This window comes from Dermacentor variabilis, chromosome 3, assembly GCF_050947875.1.
Source record: "Dermacentor variabilis isolate Ectoservices chromosome 3, ASM5094787v1, whole genome shotgun sequence".
Taxonomy (NCBI): Eukaryota; Metazoa; Arthropoda; class Arachnida; order Ixodida; family Ixodidae; genus Dermacentor; species Dermacentor variabilis.
In genome coordinates this window covers 212,247,296-212,272,420 of record NC_134570.1, presented here as the reverse complement: position 1 = coordinate 212,272,420, position 25,125 = coordinate 212,247,296, and the positions used below count along the sequence as shown (strand labels likewise).

The 25,125-nt window shown below is 45.7% G+C and overlaps 1 protein-coding gene across 1 annotated transcript in view; it reads right to left on the bottom strand.

The window, feature by feature from the left end:
* LOC142576617 (rifampicin phosphotransferase-like) overlaps nt 1-25,125 on the bottom strand; it is a 242,139-nt gene that overhangs the window by 171,336 nt on the left and 45,678 nt on the right. Inside the window, exons 3-7 of the mRNA XM_075686819.1 lie at nt 23,350-23,618; nt 20,719-20,766; nt 20,444-20,557; nt 17,964-18,079; nt 12,407-12,459 (exon numbers count right to left, since the gene is read on the bottom strand). Coding sequence (XP_075542934.1) covers nt 12,407-12,459; nt 17,964-18,079; nt 20,444-20,557; nt 20,719-20,766; nt 23,350-23,618 — 600 coding nt within the window. The remainder of the gene's footprint in view (nt 1-12,406; nt 12,460-17,963; nt 18,080-20,443; nt 20,558-20,718; nt 20,767-23,349; nt 23,619-25,125) is intronic.

The following is a 25,125-nucleotide window of genomic DNA, read 5'->3' as shown; positions in this document are numbered from 1 at the left end:
AATGCATCTTAAATAATTTCCTTCCTATGCTGCTTTTTGTATATATATATGCTAGAAAATTTAGAACAATCGTATTTGAGGACAACTCTGTCCGAGTCAAACAGAACTGCTTTGTTTCACGATATGCATCAACAAATTTGTCACACATCAATCTACTTTCGCGCTTGGGAGCTTGACCCTCCACACACCGTGAAGACTGCAGTGAGACGTAGCTCACAACGCCCGCAAGATGGACGAGGCTGATGGTAGCTGCGCTCGTGCGATGCGCAGGCTAAAACTAGCTACGGCTGAATGTTTCGCTTTCGAGCCGGTTCAAGTTCACCTCACGGCTTGACGCAACGTCGAGATCCACGCGCCTAAATGCGACATGAGCCGACCATCAAATTTGACGATGAATATCTCGAAAAATGAAAGGAACTCCAAGAAAATCAAACAAAGTGAAATTACCTCCAAGAAGCCCTATTGCCTTGAACTTTCTAATATAACACATAATCCTGATAATAAAGAAGTTAATTAAGAAGTGTGGGTTAATTACGTATTTCGTGACTGTGATGGTTCGCCAAAACTGTTTCGCGAAAGCGCATAAGCAACCTGTGCTAACTAATATCGCGTAGTCAGCATGGTTTTTTCATTAAGATTGGTATTATTTTAACGTTGAAGACCCAGAGTCAAGGCTGCCTCCTTCGCTTGGAATGCACCGCCGCCCATCCGTGGTTTTTGTGATACAGCGGTCCATTAGTCCGTTACCACAAGGCCAGCCTTGTCTTACCGGTATTATATTCTGCCCTCGTGTTAGAAGCAAAGAGGAGGAAGTTGGATGAATGCCCTTGTCTCTAAAGAGAACGTAAGTGCACGCCATTTGTCGAAAGCGCCACCGTGGAACTAAGCTCTCCTAAAATGTTCTCCTAAAGCGTTTTCCTTATGGATATGTGCCGCGCTTAAAAGCACTTACGCCAAGGGTATACAGACAATAAGTCAGTCGTAAATACTGCATGGTCCATTCATTGATATCATGTTAGAAGGATGCCGTGTTTACCGTAATCTCCGTGAACATTTCACAATAAAAGGTCGCCCCACACGTGAGCCGTCTGCCACTGATGAATCCAAATAGTTCTCGACAGTTACGCACTCGGTCGGCTATAGCCTACACGTTGGGTGCTCCTTCATTTAAGCGAAGCACGCAGCCCGTGTATTTTCTTGGGCGCTTTTGAATGCGTACAGACTTAGCCCTGGGGATGTTAACCAGCACCGACCCACGGTGAAGCTGGCGTATGTGGAACACTCTTTTAGCTTCCTTTCGGTGCATCACCGCGACAACTATTTCAGAAGTGTATTCACATGTCTAAAAAGTCTCACGTGCTTAACCTTTTAATATTGTTCTCCCCAAGCAGATGCACGGGAGCCCATTAAGACTGTAGAAGCTTTGTTGATGAAGGCAGTGTGCTACACGACTGCAGAGACAAAGACCGGGACTGGCAGAAGAATGCGTCATACACTTCCAGCTGGGCTAACTCGCGCGGTGTCGCGTCTTCCCCCACGTGTGTGCCGCGCTATTTTTAATCGAGACAGAGTGGCAGAGGAAATCAACGACTTTTGTTTTCGTATAAACTGCGCCCCAAGCCGACCCAATGCGTCATGCCCGTGGGGTCGGCAAGCCCTGCTCGTGTGTTACCTTGTGTGCAGTCTTGTCTCGCTGTTTGTATACATGAGTGCATCCATATTGCTAACCGGCTTAGCTACAACATTATTAGGATGCCATTTCCTTTTTTTTTTATTTCGTCCGTGAGTCAAATCAAAGCTGGGGCAAGGACAACGCGCGAGGTGGTGTCCTGTCTGTTGGGAGCCAAGCGCCATTCATCTAACCGTTCTTTTCTTGTTGCTTCTGTACTACCTTATTATGCGCTACGTTTGCTTTAGATGTTAGCTATCATAACTGTTCTTGTACAGGAGGTGCCGATAAAGTCTTTCACTGTGCGACCTCCTTCTGTCTACTAAATACTTGTAATGTGACCCAACACACAATAATAAATTCCCATTCTGATTTCTTATAAGTACCGCTAATGCGGAACGCGATCGTGAAGCTCACGATGGATTACCAGGCATTCGGTGGAGTTTACGTGACGATACTCCTATAAACAGCAACACACAGTTTATTTACACTTCATTCAGCAGGGTCCGTCAGTTTCTTTGGGGCTGTATGAGCATCGCGAGCGGTGCATCAAGCAGAATAGCAGATGGAAGCGCCCACCGTCTCAAAGCTACCGGTAAATTGAGAGAAACACAACACTGAAGAGCTTGATGATCGTTTGGACATCACAGGGTCTCTTTAAATATTTCGCAATACAGCACGTGGCGATCTCAAGAGGTGGCGTCAATAGCAAAACCATTTCTGTTCGGACATGGTGGCTATAGTATTTTGCAGCTTTCATGTACGTGCTGTGACACGTAACACGCCCGTTTCCAAGTAAAGATATCACAATGTTCGAGAGAAGAAAATTACGTCTCATCAGGCGGGATAGAACCGCAGGCCCTTTAAGGTCGAATAAGAGAACATAGCACAGAAAAAAACTTTAAAATATTTATATTAAAGCAGCCAATAATCAACTGCTTTTTTATTTGATTAAAATAATACTATATACATGCCGGCTTGCAATGTGCCCTTAACAAAAACGAAATTGACACATCTTGAGTCAGTTGTGCCTAGACGTTCGAAATGATATAGTGGTATGTACGACGGACATTCCGAAAGTAAGCGTCATCGTTTAATTTCACACGGAAACTTTAGTGCAAAAAAAAAGTAAAATACACCATGGCATCTTGAACTATACACCTTGTACTATTTTGTTGCGATATAGGCACTCCAGGCGCATTTCTGACGTCGTCGGAGTGAGCGTCGCCGTTAGGATTCCGTATAAAGTGAAAGGGCGTTAAAATTGTCGCCGCGCGCCGTATGTTACATGGGCAAGTTAAAAGCGTGCGAGGTTGAACCAGGCCCCGCACATTCTCAAGTTCAACAAATGGCCACAGAGGGCGAAAAATCAATCGAGGCGTGTTTCAGCGTATGCGCGCAAGTAGAGCTACTGTAATTTGGTCGAATACATTAATTTGTGCTTTTTCTGCTAGGGGCTCTGAACATGCTCAATTTTTTACTTTACACAAACCATTGACATAAACAATCGAGGTTTCTAAGGATGTTTTTTTACCTCAGGCAAATAGGCAGTTGATTTTTTTTAATTTGATTGCTGAAGCTGCTTTTTAGTCATAGCGTCAAGGTTTTTGTACTTGAATAACCACCGACAGCCGACAGCCTATTGGTATCGATGTGTTTCCTGGCCGTTGGCGTTCGAATACTACGGCGGTAAAACATTTTCGAAAGCATGCTGGTTTCGTCTGCGAGTCATTACATAGACTTGCTGTAAAGACGTCTACTCTTGGCAAAAAATAGTGCCTCAATTTGTTTAGGCGTTGAGTATCATAATGAATGCGGCGGAGGTTGAGGGAGTACGCTTGAAGGTACGTTTTCATGCCGTTGATTTCCATAACACTGTAAGTACGCAAACCGATGTCACAGAACACCCGATGCATCATTGTGTGTTCTCCGTCATCGCTTGTTTGCTGTACACTTACTAATTCTTCATTTCTTCTTCAAGTGTTGTATCATCCTTTTGTCCTTGTTCTCTTGTGCTTCACTTGCAGTATGTCGTTCCGTCAGCTGTAATGCGCATTTACAAAACCAATACGTTTCATAAGACGCAGTGGTTATAATAATTTCACTACACATGTATTAAGCTGGCACATATGGTTCAGATACAGATACCTGTATGCGGACTTGCACGACGATGATGCGGAGGTTAGGATAATTATGACACCCGTAAGGAAGAGGCAGCTGACGGCCGTAAGCTGTTGCGTTCTTTCCGCCAAACTACCCGGCCTGGTAGTGCTGTAAGGATGCTGTATAAAAGTGACACGCGGTGACAGAGAAAGTGTTATACTTAGCAGCCGACCGTACGTCTTGTAGCTTAAGTCTTCTTTCTTGTGCGTTTGTGCTACCCTTATTAATGAGCCATTCCTTGACTATGTACTTGACTATGTAACCGCGTTTGTGTGGATGCGTAGGCGTGTGCTTTTTGTTGTACTTGTAAAATGCAAATAAAATATTTTCAGGCTTACTCAATCTTTGGTGTCGTGTGCGTTTATTCCATTCAAGGCCATCGTGCCACCTGGAAACCGCATTCTGTCAGTAGCCCTACACGAAATGCAACAGCTGGGGCGCGGCGGCACAACTCGGGGTAACGGCGGCGTAATAAACAAAAAACCGCTCGGGATGCCCTTAAAAGTCAGTTCAGAGTGTGCCTTAACTCGATATGACTCAGCGCCACATGTATTCTGCTGCGCCTCGATCGTGCTCCCGCCAGTTTAGTTGCTGTGTGGCAAACGTAGCGCCTACATAAATATGTAGGCGCTACGTTTGCCACACAGCAACTAAACTGGCGGGAGCGCGATCGAGGTGCAGCAGCCAGAAACCCAGTAAAGCCACAGAACACCTGGTAAAGCGGCCATACTATGCAAAACCCCGTTTCCGTTTCCTGTTGTACAGCGCCACCTGTGGTCGCATAATTTAGTTCACGACGCCACCGCTACGCTTATTTCCGTAGCACTGTGGAAGGTACAGTTTCCCTTCTCTAAGTTTGTATAGGTGTTCTGTGGTTGAACCGGTAAACGCGGCTCCATCTCGCGTGTGCAAGGGAGGAAGGCGGACCGGAAGCGCGCCCACTCAACACCCTCCACAGAACTTAAGGACTTCCTGCTGTACCCTCTCCCCTTGAGCTACTTCAAGCAAAACAGGCCCACATAGAAGTTCCGTGCAGCGTGCTATGAACCTACGGCGGCGCACCTATGTTGAAAATGAGACGCGGAAGACCGAGTCCGCGACGACGGCGATAACAATCCGATTAGTTCCGGGAACCCCGGCGCTCCTTGGACAGCTTCGGGGTTAGAAAAGTCCTGGCTTGCTGCGACAGGCTTCCGAGCGCACTTGTTTTCTGGACGTGAACCGTGCATGCAGTCTCTGCGCTTGTGCTGCGATTGCGGTTGTGTGTCCGGCAAGCCTTCATTGCCGCGAAATGTGAATTACGTTCGCGCCAGGATATGCCTAATAAGTGCTGCGTGCCCAATTGCTGGAGCAATTACTAATCGGGGCCGAAAAATCATGCGTTCATGTTTCCGCAAGATCAATGACAGAATATTGGGTGCCAATGCTAAGGCAAAGAGGAGAAAGACTAGAATTCTGCGGAATGGCGCGGATGTTTCTTTGTAAACAGTTGCAGGAATGTTTTGTGTATCCATTGCTAAACTCATTTGAGGTGTTGTAAATATGTGAGCTGCGTTAGTGTATGTAATAATGCCTCGAAAGCGAAATTATTCGTTTAGAGCCTAATCTAGACTGGATTAAACACATCTGTCCCGAATGTGAAGAAGGGCAGCCTAATCTGGTCTGGAATAAATACATGTGTCCCGAATGTGAAGAAGGGCACATCAATGAAGTTGTCATGAGATAGGTATTATGGCACACTGCTAACATTTTGTTGAAGAACTTTTGTACTTGCATGAACGACACACTCTTTGACGCCGACGATAAATCAAGGCAAGGACGCTACTCTGAAGAAAAGGGCATTACTGTGACTTCTCAATATATGTCATGGTCCCTGTCTTCATTTACCCGAAATTGGTTCTCCATCGCAAGGCTGAACCATTTCATTTTTTGGACATATTTTTAATAATGCAGCGCGTAAACAGTTTGGCATAAAAAAATAACCTTGGAACACCCTCTGTTTTTTGTGGGCCATCTGCTCAACTATGCCTAAAGAAACATTAACTGCGCTCTAGTTAAGATTGACCATAACGGCGCGATCCCTTCATTCAACCCGTAACCCCGAGCACGCCGCCGGCCTCTTCTCCATGACGACACTCGCCGAGCGCTCTGGCCTTGTCTTGGTGGCGTTAAGGTCGCGTGTGAGGCACGGGGGTAAGGCGAGAGAGGGTGCTTATCCGGCGGCGGGGTGGAGGGGGAGGGAATGCTACGGCTCGGCCCTGCGGGCGCGTTGCTTTGAAAGTAGAGTGTACTAGAATAGAGTAGCCTAGTTCACTCTACTTGCAAGCGACCAGCCACGTGGCCAAAGCGCCCGCCCGCGCGGGCCTCACCTTCAAAGCGATCTGCTATGTTTGCAAATTACGCGTAGTGACACTAACTTCGTCTGCGCTGTGCTTTCAACATTTCGTTTGCGTTGAAGCAAGAGATGCAGGAAGGTCAATTCAATCGCTGCTGCTGCCACCATGCCTCCCTATAGCTTTTTGACAGCCAGTTTCCTCGCTCATCGAGCGAGGTGTGTTCATGTTAACCTGTGCGCGCGCGACAGCGTACTTGTTAATTTAGTCACAACACGTTGGCGGGCTAGTTGGTTTGGGTCCATGGTGGAATGTGTAAACGCGACTGAATAAGGAAGTACAAAGAAACAGACACACAGAGACAGCGCTGGCTCTGTGTGTATGTTTCTTTCTACGTTCAGTTCAGTTGTACTTACAGATTACATTAATATTAATTTAGTTAGTGAGCGAATGTTTACAAGCTTATACGGCCGACAACACTACTATCCTTACTTCGTATAGCTATCTACTTATTTGCTATCGTAATCGGTGCTACTCCTTTCTGGCGAAACTGCAAAATATTTTTGCACATAGTTGCCACCGACATTAAGAGATCCTGTCGTAGCTTGCACTCAGTTCGATGAGTTACCACGAAGGTTCCAAATAAAACAACGGACGAAGGAAGGCGACACGGGGCTACCGCGTAGGCGTTTTCCTTGTTTCCAAGTGTAACCAACTCGCCTACCGGCACGTGCTCAGTTCGAAGAAACCACTCCGGTAAAACTCGCTGCCCTGCGATGCAAGGTCTGAGACATGACCTCTTCACCATACTCTCTTTGTATGCGTTCATGGACGACGGACGCACTAGTCCCACGTGCCCCTTCATACCGGATACGCACTTCCATTGGCAACCTCGTTGTCAGCACACGTCTGTCTGCCATCGCGATTTGTGTTCGAAGAACCTTCGGGCACGCCGGTCTGCTGCTACTTTCTCTTCTTAGGCGCTCTGCGCATGCGTCATTCCGCCTCCGCTGGCGCTTCTTCCGTCGTCGAACAAACAAAGGGCGCAGATTCTTATGGCAGCTTATTGCACCTTGTGCACCATCTTCTCTTAAAAAAAAAGACGAAAATTACTTTCGGAACGTCTCCCACATTTTACACGTCGTATTGCGTACTTGTGTGAGGTAGGCAATCATTACTTTCTGAGATTTCCTTTCCCTATTAATTTTATAAATGTTTCATCCCTTGGAGGCGCTAACATTGCAATTACCACGACATGTGTGCGAAGGAGTAGTCTTGCGCACCAAGGATCTATGACGTGCCTTCCGCGTAACTGAGATGTTAGGCGACCACGTGGAATGCCGAGCGCCGTTCTTTTTCACACAGATGAGCGGAGTGCGCATTATTCCGTCCGTCAACATTACTCGGCGCTGGTGAGGTGCGGCCTGGCCACTTGGCCATGCGTCGGTTTTCCTCCGGCGAAGAATCCCGGAAAGCCAGCCTATTCTTCCTGCTTCGGGCGAGGACACTCGACTTGGCGGTGTCATCGCATAAGTCGCACAGGTTGTTATGTTCCCTGACAAGGGCGGGGAACTGTTGGTCCGAGCTGATTGATGCGCGAACACTAACGCGTTAGATCCAAGTCTCTCCGGCTTATGAATAGTGGATGCGAATTCGCGGGAAAGAATACTACGTGGAACGGGACATCAGGCATACCTTAGGCAATTGTTGGAACCTAACCGAAGCGAAGGTTTAGCTAAACGATTAAATACACACTATGAAACTAACAACGATGCAGACTTGTGCTTCCTCTCATATGATGCATGACATAGCTATGAAGTGTGGCCATGTACCGCAAATGAAGCAAGTTCCGCACTCCTTGTATCGCAGTGGCACATGCCCGTTCTGGAGGATTAGCGAGGAACGGCCAACACACACACACGCACACTGGTGTGCACGCCGAATGGTTATGTAACAGAAAATTAAGTGAATTAATGAAGCCGCTGAATTTATTGTACTATTCTATTAAGAGGTCCGTGCGCTGTAGAGATGGTTACAAGCCGACATCACGTAGTCATGTTGCATGCAGGAAATGCATAAAATTGCAGGAAATGCAGAGGTACGTATGCTAGGTCTACTTCGGATGTCGGTGATAACGGCGTCATTTCTGCCGGGTCGCGTACGCGGCTTCATGTGGCACCTAGGCTGCCAAGTGCTCCCAACGCGTGACCGACTAGAGCAGTGGGGCACAGTCCCATCTTCTCTGTGCGCCATTTGCCACCTCCAAGGGTCCAACAAACATGTGCTTCTGCAACACGTCGTTGCTAGGGTATCTTGGAGGGCCGTGCATGCTAATTTCCGTGGCCTTGGAACTAACCGCTTTATTACAGCGGGTTGCTGCTCACGTGGCCGCTTCGCGCAACTTTTAATTGCTGTAGCTGCCTTTTACTTATGGCGTAACCTGTGCGAGGCAATTTCCGCGCGACGTTATCGCCGCGCTCTGCTCCCACTTCTGGAGAGGCTCTACTCTGAGCTACTGTCGTTTCGGTCAGAAAAATTGTTCGTCCTTGGGAAGAACACTTTGTTCGATAGCGGTCATGCCGATTCCTGTCTGTGGCCGATGGACAAGTATGGCTTAATTTGCGACCAGCCTCATTCCTTTAGCCTAGCCATAAAACGTATTAATTGAATGTACATAGAATGTAGGTGCCCGCGATTTCTGTGTCTGGGTGCTCTTGTATAGACCATCATTTATGTATATATACATCTCATAGCATCACAAAAAATATGTAAAGTCCCTCTGTCACATCATCATTGTACATAACCATTATGTACACTGTATTTATTAACATCATTTTACATAACGTGACAATTCATGTTTAACTGAGTGTTTGCGTGGGTCTCTGTGGTTATGTGTTAGTGAGTGAGGATTCGAATACTTGCTTGAAATGGACCGTGTATACAATGCTTCGTACTTCCTATATGTTATCTTCTTGGTGGAATTGTGCCGCGATTGTGACTCGGTGTTGGTATCGTCTCTTCATGAAATAAACTTTTTCTAAACGTACGTAACAATAAATAGGGGGCGTTCATTTTTAAGTTTTATGTAATATTTAAAATCACCTGTTGTAGATGACATAATTGAAGTCCTTGAGCTCCATTATTCTGAGAGACGGATATTACTTTTACGAAAAATCTGCATGCACACTCCATTAATTAAAAACTACTGATTATCTTTCTAATTAATTAGTTCAAGGCCTATATTCCGTACTAAGAACTGTAGCCAGTCATCTTGCAAGGCGTGTCCATTTGGATTAAATTTCCACGATAACACCAGTTTCGAGATATGCGCAATAAAACTCGCCGTAAAACTGCACTATTTCTTTTACTTATTTTCTTTAACAAAACGCGTTTTTTATGGAATGAAGCACGGCACTATCGGGACTGTAAGTGTATTTTGTCCCCTAATTCGGGAATATCTTGAAATTGGTGTGATCGTGGAGACTTATTTCAAGCGCATATGCCTTGCAAGCAAACCGGCTACCCATAGTAAATTGCAATGTGAGCCGTAAGGTGAACAATTGAGAACTTACTCTTGATTGGTTGCAGTACGAAAACAACACGGAATAGCGATTGGCTAACAACAGTGATGGTGGCAACAGCGGAACTTTTCAGGATCTCACGTTTGCGACACTGTGGATAACATCATATGCAGATCACACGCAGCGACGTCGTTCGGCTGAGGGTGATGCGTCAAGGATCCGGTGTCAGGCCACAGTACACATGCCTAAATAGGGGCATAATACGGGAATTCCCGAATGCTAAGGTTTCGTTCTATGATAAAGGAACTTAGGGGACGGAAACTGCGTAAAAGATGTGACAAGTTTTGTACTGAAGAATCTCTCACGTTCGAAGCGTTACTTTAGGCAGGTGAGCCAATCGGTCAGGTTTCACGTAAAACACTGTTCCAAATGTGCGCGATAAATACTAGAGGAGAGCCACTTCTGTGGCGACACCAGGAAATAATGTAGTTAAGAGCAAACTGTAGAGAGAGAGAGAGCAAGGATCGGAAATCGAGGAAGGTTAACCGGACGAGCAATTTGAGTTAGTATATGAGCTCGTGTGGCTTACACATTCCAACTAGAAGCGACCCTTAACGCGGTTAGGTACCACGCGTGTGGAAAGTGCTGCCACAAATAAATTTTTTTTGAAGCAAGCTGGGTATTTCTTTATACGATATGCGCTAAAAGGCGATGTCATGTACGCGCTATTCTTTCTCGTACGTTATTGCCTGCGCACGTAAGAGCTTATTTAGTATGATAAGCACCTGTAATATAACAACTTTCAAACAATAACCTGAATGTTAAAGTCCTTTATCTAAAGTAAGCAAAGCTGTCGGGCTGCCAACACGTTCGGGGCGAGCAAGGGGTATCAGACTTGAGACGGTGAATTAAAGTGGCGACCTTTTGTTATCTATTAATGTTAGTGAATAAGGTTCTAGGCAACAATTGTTTTATATGTTCCACTTAGACGCACATCTTGTGCGGGCATTTTCTTAATAATGTAACTGCCTGCAGTGCTACGTCGACCATCTACTGTCATCATAATCATTATCAGCAGCAGCACATAGTTTCTCCACGGTAGGACAAAAGCGTATTCCTGCAATCTCCAATTTACCCTGTCTTGCACTAGATGAATGTAACTTGCAACTGCAAGTTTCCTCATTTCGTCCCCACAACCAATTTTCTGCCGCCCTCTAATGCACTTTCCTTCCCTCAACACCCATTCTGTAACTCTGATGGACCACCGCCTTAGTGTCCTATGCATTACATGACCGGCCGATCTCTAATGTATTCTCTTAATGTCAATTAGAATATCGGCTATCCCCGTTTGCTCTCTGATCCACACCACTCGCTGCCTGTCTCTTAGCGTTACGCCTAACATTCTTCGTTCCATCGCTCTTTGCGCGGTCCTCAACCTGTTCTCGACTTTCTTTGTTAACCTCAAAGTTTCTGCTCCATATGTTAGCACTGGTAGAATGGAACGATCCTACACTTATCTTTTGAGCGGCAGTCGTAAGCTACCAGTCAGTATTTTGACATGCCTGCCGTATGCACTCCGACCCACTTTCTATTTTTCTGTAAATTGGCTTCTCAGGATCAGGGTCCCCTGTGAGTTATTCACCTAGATAAACGTACTCCTGTACAGACTCTAGAAGTTTACTGCCGATCATAAATTCGTGTTTCCTTGCCAGGCTATTGAACATTACCTTTGTCTTCATAATAACCTTCAACTGCACTCTGGCATTTTCTGCGTTAAGCTCCTGAAGCATTTGTTTCAATTCATCTCCAGCGTACTGAACACGACAGCAAGCGAGAAAATGGGGGAAACCGAGGCGCCCGATTGTTATCAAACGTACCATAAGAAGCCCACAAACAAAGACACCAAGGACAGCACAGGGAAAATTACTTTGACTTGGTATTTGAATTAAAGAAATTATAAATTAATGGTAATGAAAGGAGATGAGAATACAACTTGCTGCAGATGGGGAACGATCCCACACCTTCGCTTTAAGAAAGTGGATGGGAAAACGCGCCGCGGTAGCTCAATTGCTAGAGCATCGCACGCGTAATGCAAAGACGTGGGATCGTTAGCCACCTGCGCCAAGTTGACCTTTCATCCACTTTCATTGACCTTATTTTATAGTTTGTGTAAATAATTTAGCAAGTACAAGTAACCTCTGGGTTGTCCTTGGTATCTTTGTTTGTTTGCGTCTTATGATATGAACACGACAATGTCATCTGCAAATCGAAGATTACTGAGAGGTTTGACCTTGATGCTGACTCCTAAGCCTTTCTAGTCTAATAGTTCGAATAATTCTTCTAAGCATGCGATGGATAGCATTGGAGATATTATGCATCCTTGCTTGACCCCTTTCTTGATAGGTAATTTTCTACATTTCTTGTGGAAAACCAAGGTAGCTTTGGAATATTTGCAGAAATTTCTAGAGATTTCTACATCTGTCTCTTGTACTCTTTGATTACGTAATGCATCCATGAATGCGGCATCTCTACAGAATCAAATGTCTTTAAAATCTATTAAAGTCCTATAGAGAAGCTGATCGTACTTCGCACATTTTTCAATCACCTGATTGATGAGTATACTGCCACCTACTATAATCCAGCGTAAGCGACGCTAGGGTAGTTGCGTTCAAAAATTGCTAGCCTGTGAGAGTTGCCAAGCAAAACATTTCTGCACTCACGTTCGTCCTGCCCATGATGTGGCCGAAATCACGCAGAGGGTAGCGGCCATTTTCTGGGAAAAAAATGACCAAGCATTACATCTGGGAACCTGTGTTACAGGCTCAAAAAGAGATAGCGACGACGGCCAATGTAACTCCTCTATGGCATTAGGTCAAATGCAGGAGCAGTGTAGAAGTTTAGTGATACTGAAGATGGAGCACAATATAAAGGAGAATACAAATGAAATATTCATGGTTTTTCAGTTTCAGTAAATGGAAATAATTATTATGATATCTCAGAAATACAGCTAAAAACACTTCAATATACCTTGCATTTCGCGCTGCCCGCAGCTCGCTTTGCGCGCATGAGAATGTTGCCCCTTTTGTTGGGCCGCTAAAAGTGCCCTACAAGTGCTCGCCGTGCTAGAACCGCTTATCGCAGGTCTTTATATGCTATAAAGATTTTGTTTGGCGCTTTTGCTGCTCACGCAGGGGAGGCCCACACACCAGCTTCATCTTAGTGCCTCTATCTTTAAGTTCACTCCAATTGGTGACTACAGACTTGATGCGAAACCTCCTTGTGGCTTCATGTATGACATTTGTGAATGTTTATCATCAGAGTGCTGAACTTGCTTTCACCTTTGCGCATCCTTCTTGCTATGTCATCATCATCCCTCATCACATCTTTATGTCCCCGTTCCCTCTCCCCCTGTGCAGAGTAGCAGGCTAGAGCACCTTAGCTCAGGCCGACCTCTCTGCCTTCTTTCAATTAAATTATCTCTCTCTTGTGCCTTTACAGTAGTAGAGCAGGTCTCATTTATTTATTACCGTGGCAGGAACGAAATAAGCCGTAGGACAAAGAGGTAAAACATCGTATATGAAAAAGCAAAGCGTGCAGTGGTGCAGGTTGCAGGATGCTATACGTTTGAAAACGCGCTCACAGCGGCGAACGATGCTTGGCGACGGTAAAATCATGGCACAGATTGTGATTGACTGTTCTTAAAGTGTTTTTTTTCCTTGCAACGATACTTATACAAAATTTTTAACAAGACGCAAAGGCTCTAAGGCATTGAGTAGTCACGATACTTTTCCGACAAAACATCTTATTTGCATCACGCAGTAGTGTTGTTGTTGGTTTTTGTGCCGCAACAGTGCCAGTACATTCACATTCAAATTTATATTGTGTCATGGCTATGCTAGGACATTTACGGTGAAATTTCAACTTTCACCGCTATATTAGTTACATGGGGAACAACAAGAGGTGTGCTGAAAATTGTGAGTCGTTTGAGAGCCCAGCCAAAGTGCTTTTATTTCCGACCTATAAGAGTTGTATATGTAATGTCAAATTGCATTTCTTTTTTTTAAGTGTGAGCATTCGGAGTGTCATAGCGGAAAAAACTTTGCGTGTGGGAATAATGGGAAGCCAGTCACGCGGTATAGGCAGAGAGGGTGTGGCATAGCTTAGAAAATCGTGTATGTGTACGTCTACGTGTAGGTATATATATATATATATATATATATATATATATATATATATATATATTTATATATATATATATATATATATATATATATAATAGGGTGCCCAGCTAACTAATTGGACCAAGATCTTCAAAAAAGGCTCTATGCGTTGTTCAGAACAGAAATCGCGTGGATGTTGTAAGCGTTTATCTGAACTGGCAGTACCATTTTCTTGCTCGTCTTTGTTTGGGTGATTAGCCGAGATAAATTAATGTACTCTTAAATATAGCTTGAAACATTGAGGTGTCAATAGGAGAGTTGTGGAGCTCTACAAATATTGCCCAACCCAGGTACTTACTTCCAACGAGATAGACTTAGCGTGGCCGTTCGGGAAAAACTGAAGCCCGCGGAGTTTCTAAAATACCACGTGACAGCGCGCTCTGCGCGCCCGATTGCGCCGCGATAACAGCGCTCTCATGAGTGATTTGTAAAAATATTGCCAGCGCCGCGCCTTCCATTCACTTACGAGAGAGGGCTTCAACCTTTGCTCGGCTCTGACGTTACCGGCAGCGGCTGGCGACGGCGCTTCGGTAAAGCGCTTTGTCAGCAGCCGCTCGCGCCTGTCGCCGAAGAATGCGCTGTCATCAGCCGTTTATTCCGATACGACGAGAAGAGCAATTTTTTTCCCAGCGTTCAATTCGATGCGGAATAGAAAAAATACACGCAAAACATGCATCATACATCTGGAACCTGTGCGAGAGAGAGCATCATTTGTTACAACGCCACTTTTCTTTCAAACTGTGCCAGTGGCTAGATGCTTGTGAGCTCGACTGTCCATTACGGTCGTGCCGCGCAAGCGTGTGGAATAATTTGTTTTCGGTGCCTAAAACATGCCGTACTCAAGCGAGCAGAAGGTGGACATGGTCTTAGCCTTGGGAGCGGCACGGGATGACAAGAGGAAAGCTGCCAAGGTATACCGAAATTGGCTATGGGGGAAAGACCTCGCGTGAACACAACTATGAGGAGTTACTTGACGCTGAAAGAAACAGGTAGCTTCAAGAAGACGCAGCACAGAAAGGGGACCATCAGTGAAGAGGGTGAAGGAGAAATTTTGGTTTTCATGACTGCAAACCCTCATTCCAGCGTACGTGATGTGAGTATTGAGGTCGGCATTTCAATATCTTCAGTGTGAAGAGTTCTTATAAAGGTTGAAATGCATCCGTATCACCTCTAACTGCATCAAAAGCTGCAAGAAAGAGACTTTCAATGGCGGCTTGATTTCTCAAATCGAATCCTTGTGACGAAATACTGGATTTTGTTTTTTTGACCACGCGCTCACTGCTCAGCGGTACGTGAACGACATCTTGGAAGGCCCAGTCGAAGATTTTCGCTGTGATCTTCCTATTGCGTTTTTAGAGCGAACTTGGTTTCAGCACGACGGTGCACCAGCTCACATCAGCAGCGTTTCCCGAGCCTGGGTTGACGAAGCCTTGAAACGCTAGTGGGTCGCGCGGCATGGACCAGTGGCATGGCCTGGAAGGTCACTGGACTTGACACCACTTCTTCTTGGGGGGGACATGTGAAAGACCGGGTGTACCGCCAACCTACAACTACACCAGAAGCGCTAAAGGCAGAGATTGCTGAGGCCTGCAGTGAGATACCATCTTGCATCATCAAAAAACTACATCGGACGTGCTGAAAAGGTGCTAATACTCCATTAAGGCAGAGGGCGACTTGTCTGAACACATTCTTTAGACAGACATCACAGCGAATAAATCTCTGCAACCGTTATCCATGAAAAGAGCCATCTGTGCGAAACTTTTGTAAAATGTGGAAAAGGCACGTAAGCAATATGAAATTACAAATTCTCTGCCGACAAGGAATGGACAGGAAGCTAAAAAGCAACCTTCCATGTCAGTTTACAATTCTTCCTTTTGTGACAACCAGTGTAATTCACACGGCGTTATCAAGCTTGTTATAATATGTGTTTGCTTGTTGTGGTCTTGCTCCCAAATTCGAGCTCACGAGCTCGTCGTTTTTCCTCCGCATGCATTCTGCTAGCGTGAGAGTGCAATTATCGCAGCAGAAACGGAAGCCGCGCTGTATTTCAACTGCCGCCAGAAGCCACTGGCATTTATCTCGGAACCAAGCACAACGCGAAGCTCTGTCGTGGGCAGCACGAAAGGCACGAAGCGGCGATGTTTTTTACAAAGCACGGTTGAGATAGCTCTAAACGTGGTGCATTTGGGCACACAGAGCGCGCTGTCGCGGTATGTTTTAAACACAGAGGGCGTTCGTTTTTCCGAAATGAAAACGGCCACGCCAAGTGTATGTCGTTGAAAGTGCCTGGGTTGCGCAATACTCACGGAGCTCCACAACTTTCCTATTTACGGCTGAACGTTTCAATCTCTATTTAAAAAGTTAATTAATTTATCTCGGCTAATTACTCGAACAAATACGAGCGAAAAAATGGTACTGTAACTTTCGATAAACGCTAACAACATCCTCGCGATTTCTATTCTGAAGAACGCATAGGCTTTTTTTCAAAATCTTGGTCCACATCAGCTGGGACACCCTGTATATATATGAATGCGCAGAAAGGGGAACCAAGGGGTCGGATTTTTATTTGCCGCAGCCACAAGCAATAAGAGCAGGTCTGCTCCGGACCACGCTCAGTAGCACTGCGCTCCTCGAAGAGGCAGGACGTGTACAGAGCGAGCTCCTGAAGAGCACTTTGCAAGTGGTAAACGCAGTTTGAATCGTAGATCCGGGACCTCCTGACGGTGCGATGTATAGCGAACGCATATCTCTCGCATTTACTGCTATATCACCACTAAAGTTTTCTTTTAAAGTTTCCTTCACCAAGCCTCATTGAAAATCCTTGTTATACACTGGAAGTCTTAAAGTGCCATCTAGAGAGCTTTTTATCGCAAGAATTTTAGAAATTGGACAATCGATTGCGTCGGGCCGCCATGAGACGAGCTCCAATGCGAACATAATCTCTCTCTCCCTGTAGACTAGCGTCCGTAAACGACGTTCCTTCCCTGGCTCCTCGCATATCTTAGACAAGGAACCCTGTGAAATTTCTGTTACGAGTCGATCGCACCTCATTCTCTTTTCCTTTTTTGTAACGAGGCGAAGATTCACTAGTGGTATTCCGCCATATGAATTAAGTGATTCAGCGGAGAGAAGTGCCATATAATTACTGATGTTGCAAACAGTGCTCCGGACGTAGAGTCGTTTAGACGTGTGACCACGATTCTCCAACTGGAAGCGCGCTTCGCTCGAGAGAAAGCGCGCGCGGTTTTTCGCTGGAGGCTTCAACAGTTTTCGAGCGGTGCGGCGGCCTGGTGCTTTGCAGACACGATTGTCGACGCGCGATCCGCTTACCGTTGTTTGCCTGTTTGAAATGCTGACACTTGGTGGCGGGAATTTTAATCAGCACACGACTGCAACTCGCATATTTTGATCTTTGGCTGTTATACCCTGCTTTAGCGTATAAAGGTCGGCATAAGTGAAATTTATATCCCATTAGCAAGCACAACCTGATCTGCTGAGAGTAAATTATGCAACGCATGCACATGGAAACAAACCGCCCTAAACTGCCACCTTATCGGCAACGTCAATCGTTCTTTACACATGAACGCAAAAGCTTTTGTTCGTAACGGTAGACTTCCTGTTTGTCGCTGCACTACTGTGCTCCTACAAAGCTTTTTTTTCGCAACAACAAGCGCCGAGTGAATAAATTTGCACATAAGAACTAATATCAGCGATGTTTTCATTCAGAGACACCTGTTCTTTACTTACTAAAGGAAAACCGTTAGAGTTTTACAGTGTTAGCGCTACATTGTGTAAATTCAAGGTTAACAAAGAGCCCACCTTATAGGCAAATCGCACACACAGAGAAGTTCGTTTGTGAAAGTATTTCAGCATTGTATTCAAACCAAAGCTCCGATTGACAAGCATGCAAGTGAACAAACGAGAAAAGAAAAAGCAATAACGCAAAAACTTGCATAGTACCAGACCACAAATACGAAAGTCGCCTGCATTCTCTTGTTCATGGGTTGCTGTTTTACTGTGCAGTGACATACGCAGAGTCCACAAGGTGAGCCCTCACCGATGCTCCTGATGCGAAAACCCCAAAGGAACAGTTCCTGCGGAGCCCCGCCGTCCACGCCAACGGAGCCCGTGCAGAAGACTAGCTGCGCGTAGCTGTCGACTTCGTCCAGAAGCCTGGAAGGGAACGGGTGTATAAACTTCCGGTCTCACATGCTTACAACCGACAGTGGTGGAAACCATTTATCAATTACATAAACAGCAGACCAGAAGCCTTCATATGAAATCCCGAGGGCACGTTTGAATAGGCAGAAGATCTACAACTTTATAATTTATTTTGCTTATATATTTCCATCAAGCTGCGCGTCTGGACAAAGCAGACGTTGTGAAGCATCCTCTGTGAACATTCGAATCCTTGCTCGTATTTATGCACTTCAAGTAGACACTGCAGTTGGCGTTGACGACCGGATATATTTGCCGAGTACACCTGGAGATTCAGGTTATACAATGAGAAAACCACCACACCCAAAACGTGAATACGATTACAGACGTCTGTACTCGCGTTGCAATCAGCCACAATGCAAGCCTTGTTCAATTTAGAGTTGCTTGTTTCTTAGCAGCAAATAGATTGGGCAGTTTGGCGCTATCGGCGACACACTAGAACTGAAAGTGGGGTTCGCAATGCGGACAGTGCTCTAACAACACACGAAGTCACGGTGGAATTTATGGGAGCACTTGTTGGTGCGATGCGGCCCGCGAGCTAACTTCTGCGGCCTATTAGAAACGGCGTCCTGTCCGCTACCAGGCGTTTCAAAACAAAAGCACGATCAGTAGAGCCACCAGCGGCGTTGAAGGCGCCGCATGTCGATGGTGTACAACATGAGACCGAAGGAAAACCTTCTGCGCTTGCAGCTTCACCTTCGCGATTTTTAAAGAGAAGCTTTCTTTGCTTCTACCTGCAACTTTCTCACTGCTGCTGCTGCTGCTGCTGCTGGTGTATGGCACACAGGGTTGGGGGATGGTTCAGAACATGCGCACACATAATGGACGCTCGGCCGAGAGGTGATGCAAGAAACTCATTTGAACGTTTGCACAGCGTAAAATGTGCACAATGCCCTCTGGTGCTTTCTGGGCGTCACCACCTTAGCCTCTTGACATCGGTAATTGTCCGTGAACCCCGCAAGAGCATCGCAGAAATTGCAGCGGTTACCTTTCTACTAATCTGCAAGCCTAGACGGAAGCTATATAGAATTGTAGAGAGGAGAAAGGGGAGGGGGAGAGAATAGGTAGAACCGACGCAGTCGCGAAACGAGTGATTAACAGCCTTGCCACTCTTCGCTTGCAGTTCCCATACAAGGGAGGGGGGGGGGTGATGCGTATAGAGTCAAGGTGACGTGAGAAGGTAAGGAAGCGCTACTATTTTAGGCTCGACAGCGGCTGCGGGCAAATGGCATACATTTAAGTTCAAGGTACGGTGCGGTACTCTTCTGTTATTTCTGAAACATAAATACCAAGCATATGTGTCAAGGGGACAACTTACGCCGGGCGTGCAGAAGCAGAGCCACACTGAAGCGCACCGTTGGGTCTAGGCGACACTATATGCCGATGCGGCCTCACGTCAGATTGGCGCTTCTGTGCCCGCCGCGGTATAAATTTGCAGCTGTGACACTGCTCGAGGTTCTCGGGTTCGATCCCGAACCGCGGCAGCCGCATTTCGACGAAATAAAAAAGCGCTTGTGCACTTAGATTTAGCGACACGTTAATGAACACCACGGTGTCAAAATTAATCTGGAGTCCGCCCCTAACGCGTGCCTCATAATTCGATTGTGCTTTTGACACGTACCACCCCATAATACAACTAAAATTTAATGCTTCAGCCACGATGCGATGTGTCTTGTGAGACAACGAATACGCACAACCATCTCAGAGGTTATCAAGTATGGCCCACAACGCCTCAAGCAAGCACCTCCGCCTGTGCGTTGTTTGTAGTTCGCAAACAGCTGTGGTGCACGCAAGGTAGCGTTTAGCACCAACTCACCACTCTCGTGCTGGACTAATCGTTTAAGAAATGAAACGTTAGCCGTCAACGTCGCCGCTAATTATCGTCAATCGAAGCAAACAGAACAGAAGGCTTCGCTTACATCATTTCCCACGGTGCGTGGGATCTGCATAATGTGTTGTGTTTGAGCGCACAACGCTCATGCAGGAAGCGGAAGACAGGACGCTTCCCCGACTTCGTCAAACTGATTCAGCAAAACGCGAATGTGTGGCCGCTTCCTGTATTTTTTTTTTTTGCAGTCAAACGCACTGGGCGTCGCTGTTATACAAAGTGCTATAAATGTATGCACGACGAAGCAGCTTGCAAGTTTGATTCAGCGCTGCGCTATGCGCTAGCCAAAAGCTTAACTAATCATCTCAAGACGGCAAAATAATGTACTGTGCAACTGCAATTCGTTTTCAAGTAATTTCAACTCTAGCATGTATGTATATGATAAAAATGTTGAAGCAGCGTGTCAATTAAAAAACACCGCCATGTCGCACCTGTTCACGTTAGGAACGCCACGCTTGGTCCAGCTCGTGCGAGCCAGTTGACGTGCCACGAAGTTCGCCGGGAAATGAGCTCTGTGTTCGAGAACGTTGGACGAAGACTTGCACCTGCACGAAGATGTATGCAGTCGGCAACTTGTAATATCTGCTTAGCTGGGCTGGCATAGTTTAGCTTAAGCAACCGAACGTCATCAAGTAAGCCCTATAGCGCCAACTTGTATCTATGTAACATGTTCTCGGCGATGCGCGATGATAGTTAAAATGCTTACACGAGGCCAAGTTGAACATGGGCCACCGCATCTCCACGCGTCGTGCACCTGTACAAAAGGGAAGATGATTTATTATTAAACGCATTAAATGGAGTTAACGAGGTCGCGACATCGAGCTTGCCACAGCGCCATCATTATGTGTCCGTTTTCAGGCTCACGATTTATGTTGCACCTAACGCACTAACAAATAAAACCACTCTAAATAAAAAACGACCATGAGAAGAGCTCACAAGCCGTGGTGTGTCTTTTTGAGTTTGAAGATTTTCTTTATTTATTAAAACACGTATAATAAATAAACTTCATAAAATAAATTTCATGAACAGTTCGAATTACGCGGTCACACTACTGTGACTCATGAGCACACGCTGGCAGAGGAATTTTTCGAGCCAGTAAAATATTTGATGTATTATTGATGAGACACAAAGATGCTGGTGACATTTGTTTAGCCATTCTGTTATTTAATGAAAGTTAAATATCTACTGAAAAAATCAGTTTAGCTACGGACTGGCATACTAGTCCAGGTCATATATAGACTCGAAGGATGAAATAAATTGAGTGAGAAAATAAGCAGCGCGGACGCAGGCGCACACGCGCACGCGCCAACACGTACACAGATAGATACAGGCGCGCACGGACAAACGAGAGCTGCAAAACTCGAAAACTTTTTCTATTCACAAAAGACATTCGTGTTCATTTGTAGATTAACAGGAAGCTTTAGCTCGGGTGCTCCTATCTAAATATATGTGAAAGGAGAACTCGTTTTTCTCGGCAACCACTGCACCAAATTTGACGAGGTTTGTTGCATTTAAAGGAAAATCTCAAAATCTAGTGACTGTTTTTTTATTTATGTCCACATTTTTTTATTAAAAATTGGCAAATATTGAGAATTTTCAGAAAACGAAACTATTAAGTTTACAACTCCGTAACTCAGCAATGAAAAATAATAATACAATTCTGTGAATTGCGTCTAATAGTACATCTAAAGCGGACAAAATCGATATGTTACACATGAATCTAAAAAGATTAGTAATATGTAAATACAGCTTTTCCAGAACCCCTCGTACACAACGTAACATATTCACGTAAGCTGTAAAATGGCATAAAGAATTTGTCCGCTTTTAATGGTCTAATGGATTCCGCTTACAGAACCGCGATATCTGTTCTTGATGCGGAGCTATGAATTTGTAAACTTCGTGCTTCTGTTATTTTCATACTTCCGAATATTGCAAAATTATTTTATTGAAATTCAGGACCTAAATCGAAACTTCGCTTCCAACAGTGACTAGAATTTAACTTTCTCTCTCACATGCAACAAATTTCATTAAAATCGGCCCACGGGTTACCTCAAAAAACGTTTTTGCATTTCACATGTATTTGAATAAGCCGCGTCGGAGTTGGGCCTGAGCTAAAGCTATCTCTTAACCAGCACGTTGTACGGCATAAATGTACGTGAAATAGAAAAAGAGAAACAATAATTTATTAGAATTTGTTTACTTGTTCAAAGCGTTCCATCTTCACGATTGTTGCCCCTGCTATGTTTCGCACGGTAATATGTGCGTTTGACAGGAAGAAGAACTGGTGTGGTAATCTGTCTATGGCGCGAGTTACCTATTAAGGGAAGCAGGCCCGAGGGCCGACTGAATGTGTTTAGGGGACGAGTATGCATTGGTGCAGCATTCATAATCGCGGGACACTCAGGTATGTAGTTAGCCCCCGAAAATAATTCTCAAGGATGTTTTGAATGGCCTGAACTGCTTGGAAGGAGCTGTCGTGCCTCAAGACATACGAATGCGCCGCCTCGGCACATCGCTGACCACATCGCGCCTGTAAGGGCGACCTTCCCGTCGATAGAGGAGCCGCAGCCATATCCACAGCGAGCGCGGCGGGCTAGTCAAACAGAGGGGCACGAGGGTCGGGATCAGTTTTATTCTTACAGTACGACTGTTTTTAGGAACACTTTCTACAGTAGGAAGTCCCAAAGTCAAAGACTGCAGTGACAACCCCTATGCAAAATAAACATAAAAAAAGCAAGAGAGTAGTTAGAACTCCTGAAAACACACAATGAGAGCATTTGAAACATCATTAGGTAGTATTACCTAGCTACTAACTGTTATAGTTAATAATTGTTATAGAGCCGCTTATTATTTATGCGTACTTATTTCATTAGAAATAAATACGCATAAGTAATAAGCGGCTCTATAACATCAATCTGTATGTTGAATGCTTATGTAGCCAGAAAGTGGGAATAAAATGTGACACACACACACAGCATAATCGGAAGAAGATGGACCGCTGCAACCAAAAGCGAATGGGGTTAAGAGTCCCGAACCCGGCTACGGAGATCGGTCCTTCGGGACCCAGTGCGGCAACGCAAACCAGCTCGGAGACGCCGATGGGAGCCCCGTGAAGAGTTTTCTTTTCTCTGTAAGGAGATCGAGTTCCTGGAGTGGGTTCAGCCCGAGATAGGGACGGAGGCTCCGTAGAGCAGTGCGGCTCTTGCGTTGTCCGGTGCGCTCCTGTCGGCCCTTGAAAATCCGAGTGAGGGAGTGTGATTTTCGTGCCGGACCGCACCCACATCCGCAGCAGGTCTCCAAGGTGAACAGCCTCTAGTCGATAGACCAGTGTAGGTACCTGAGCAGTCCGTTGAAGGCGACCCTCCAGCGGCGCATGGGCACCAGCTGCTCGAGCCGCAAACCGGCGGCCGCGTACAAGCCGTTGCGAGAACAATCCGCGACACCGTGGCCAGCCGGCAGCACGTAGCTGTGGCCATCCGCTGTGCGAAGGTAAAGCCACGCCTCGGCCGTCCTCGCCGACGGGCGACGCCGCACGCGAGCCAGCACGCACTCGCCCCACTCGGTGCTCGCCCAGACGAGCAGCTCGTCCTCCAAGCCGTCCGGAAACTGCAAGCGATGGCGTCGAGAATTAATTCCGGAACCGCCGGATTACAAGAAAGTGGGCGAGAGCTGGGTCGGACCTAAGCTCTGATAAGGGTCGCTTAATAAAAAGTATTTTGCGAGCACTAAACAGGCAATGAAACATGTCAGCAGATACATTGGTGTTCAGCACAGAAAACCAAAGTAGACGGCTTAGAGAAATGGTGGTGTATTTCACTCTGTCCAGGAAGCTACGGTCGGGAACGACGTTTGATACGCCAGCATTTCAGTGATAAGCCACGAAGAGCAGTCATTATTAACAGGGCGGAAAAAGTACAAACTAGACCCTGCTCATTATGTTCTGGAAGGTGGCACCACTTCATGCATATCTATGCGACGCGTATCAGACCACGAATCGCCTGAGTGCCAGGAGAATAGAGTGGAGGGCAGGACATGAACTATGTCTAATGTAGATAGTAGTGTCCTACACGGTCAATCCGTGCCTCTCTAAACTATAAAGGCATTAGAAGAGCGCTGAACATTAGACCGGGTGAAGAGAATAGGCACCTTGCAGGCTTAGGATTGAATGGGCTGACCGACGAAGGGTTGAATGGAGATAGCACGGAAAGCCCTTGGACCTAGAGTTTATATAAAACAGGACGATGGTGATGATTACTGCAGCGATTACAGGGTCAAAAACGTAAATAAAGCAGACTCTCAAGAAGTTTAACAATTTTGCCGTAAGGAGAAAGACAACGGCCGCTGTTACCGAAATCCAGTAGAGTCAGAATGAGAAAAAATTCAGCGCCCTTCCACTCTGTGCAAACTGCACCTCCGACGCGGGTCGACCCAGTATTACACTATCTTCGAGATTGGCCTACGCGCGAAAAATAGTTTGTCTATGTCCACGAAAACGAGGTCCGCCAGAACCTAGCGATAAGCGGCTTCGCTGTAAAAGTAAAATTTAGTAGGTCAAAGTAAACACACCACAGGGGTTCCAAATAAACGGCGTCTACAGGGTGTCTACGTTTAATGAAACGGCATGCAACGGCATCTTTTAGGCGCCTTGCCCTCTTTGGATGGATGGATGGATGGATGGATGGATGGATGGATGGATGGATGGATGGATGGATGGATGGATGGATGGATGGATAGATAGATAGATAGATAGATAGATAGATAGATAGATAGATAAATAGATAGATAGATAGATAGATAGATAGATAGATAGATAGATAGATAGATAGATAGATAGATAGATAGATAGATAGATAGATGCCCCCCGTGAGAGCCGAGTGGCTAGGGCGTCGTGCTGCTTAGCTTATGGGTTTGATATCATGGGTTTAATGCTGGCTACGGGGGTCGCATCCAGATGGCGGCAGAATGAAACAACGCTTTTGTGTGCCATGCACTACGTGCGCATTAAAAAACAACTACAAGTGGTCAAAATTATTACTGCGAACCCCTCCCTCCCACTCCTACGACGTGCCTCAGAATTAGATCTTGGTTTGGTACTTAAAACGCCAGAATTTAA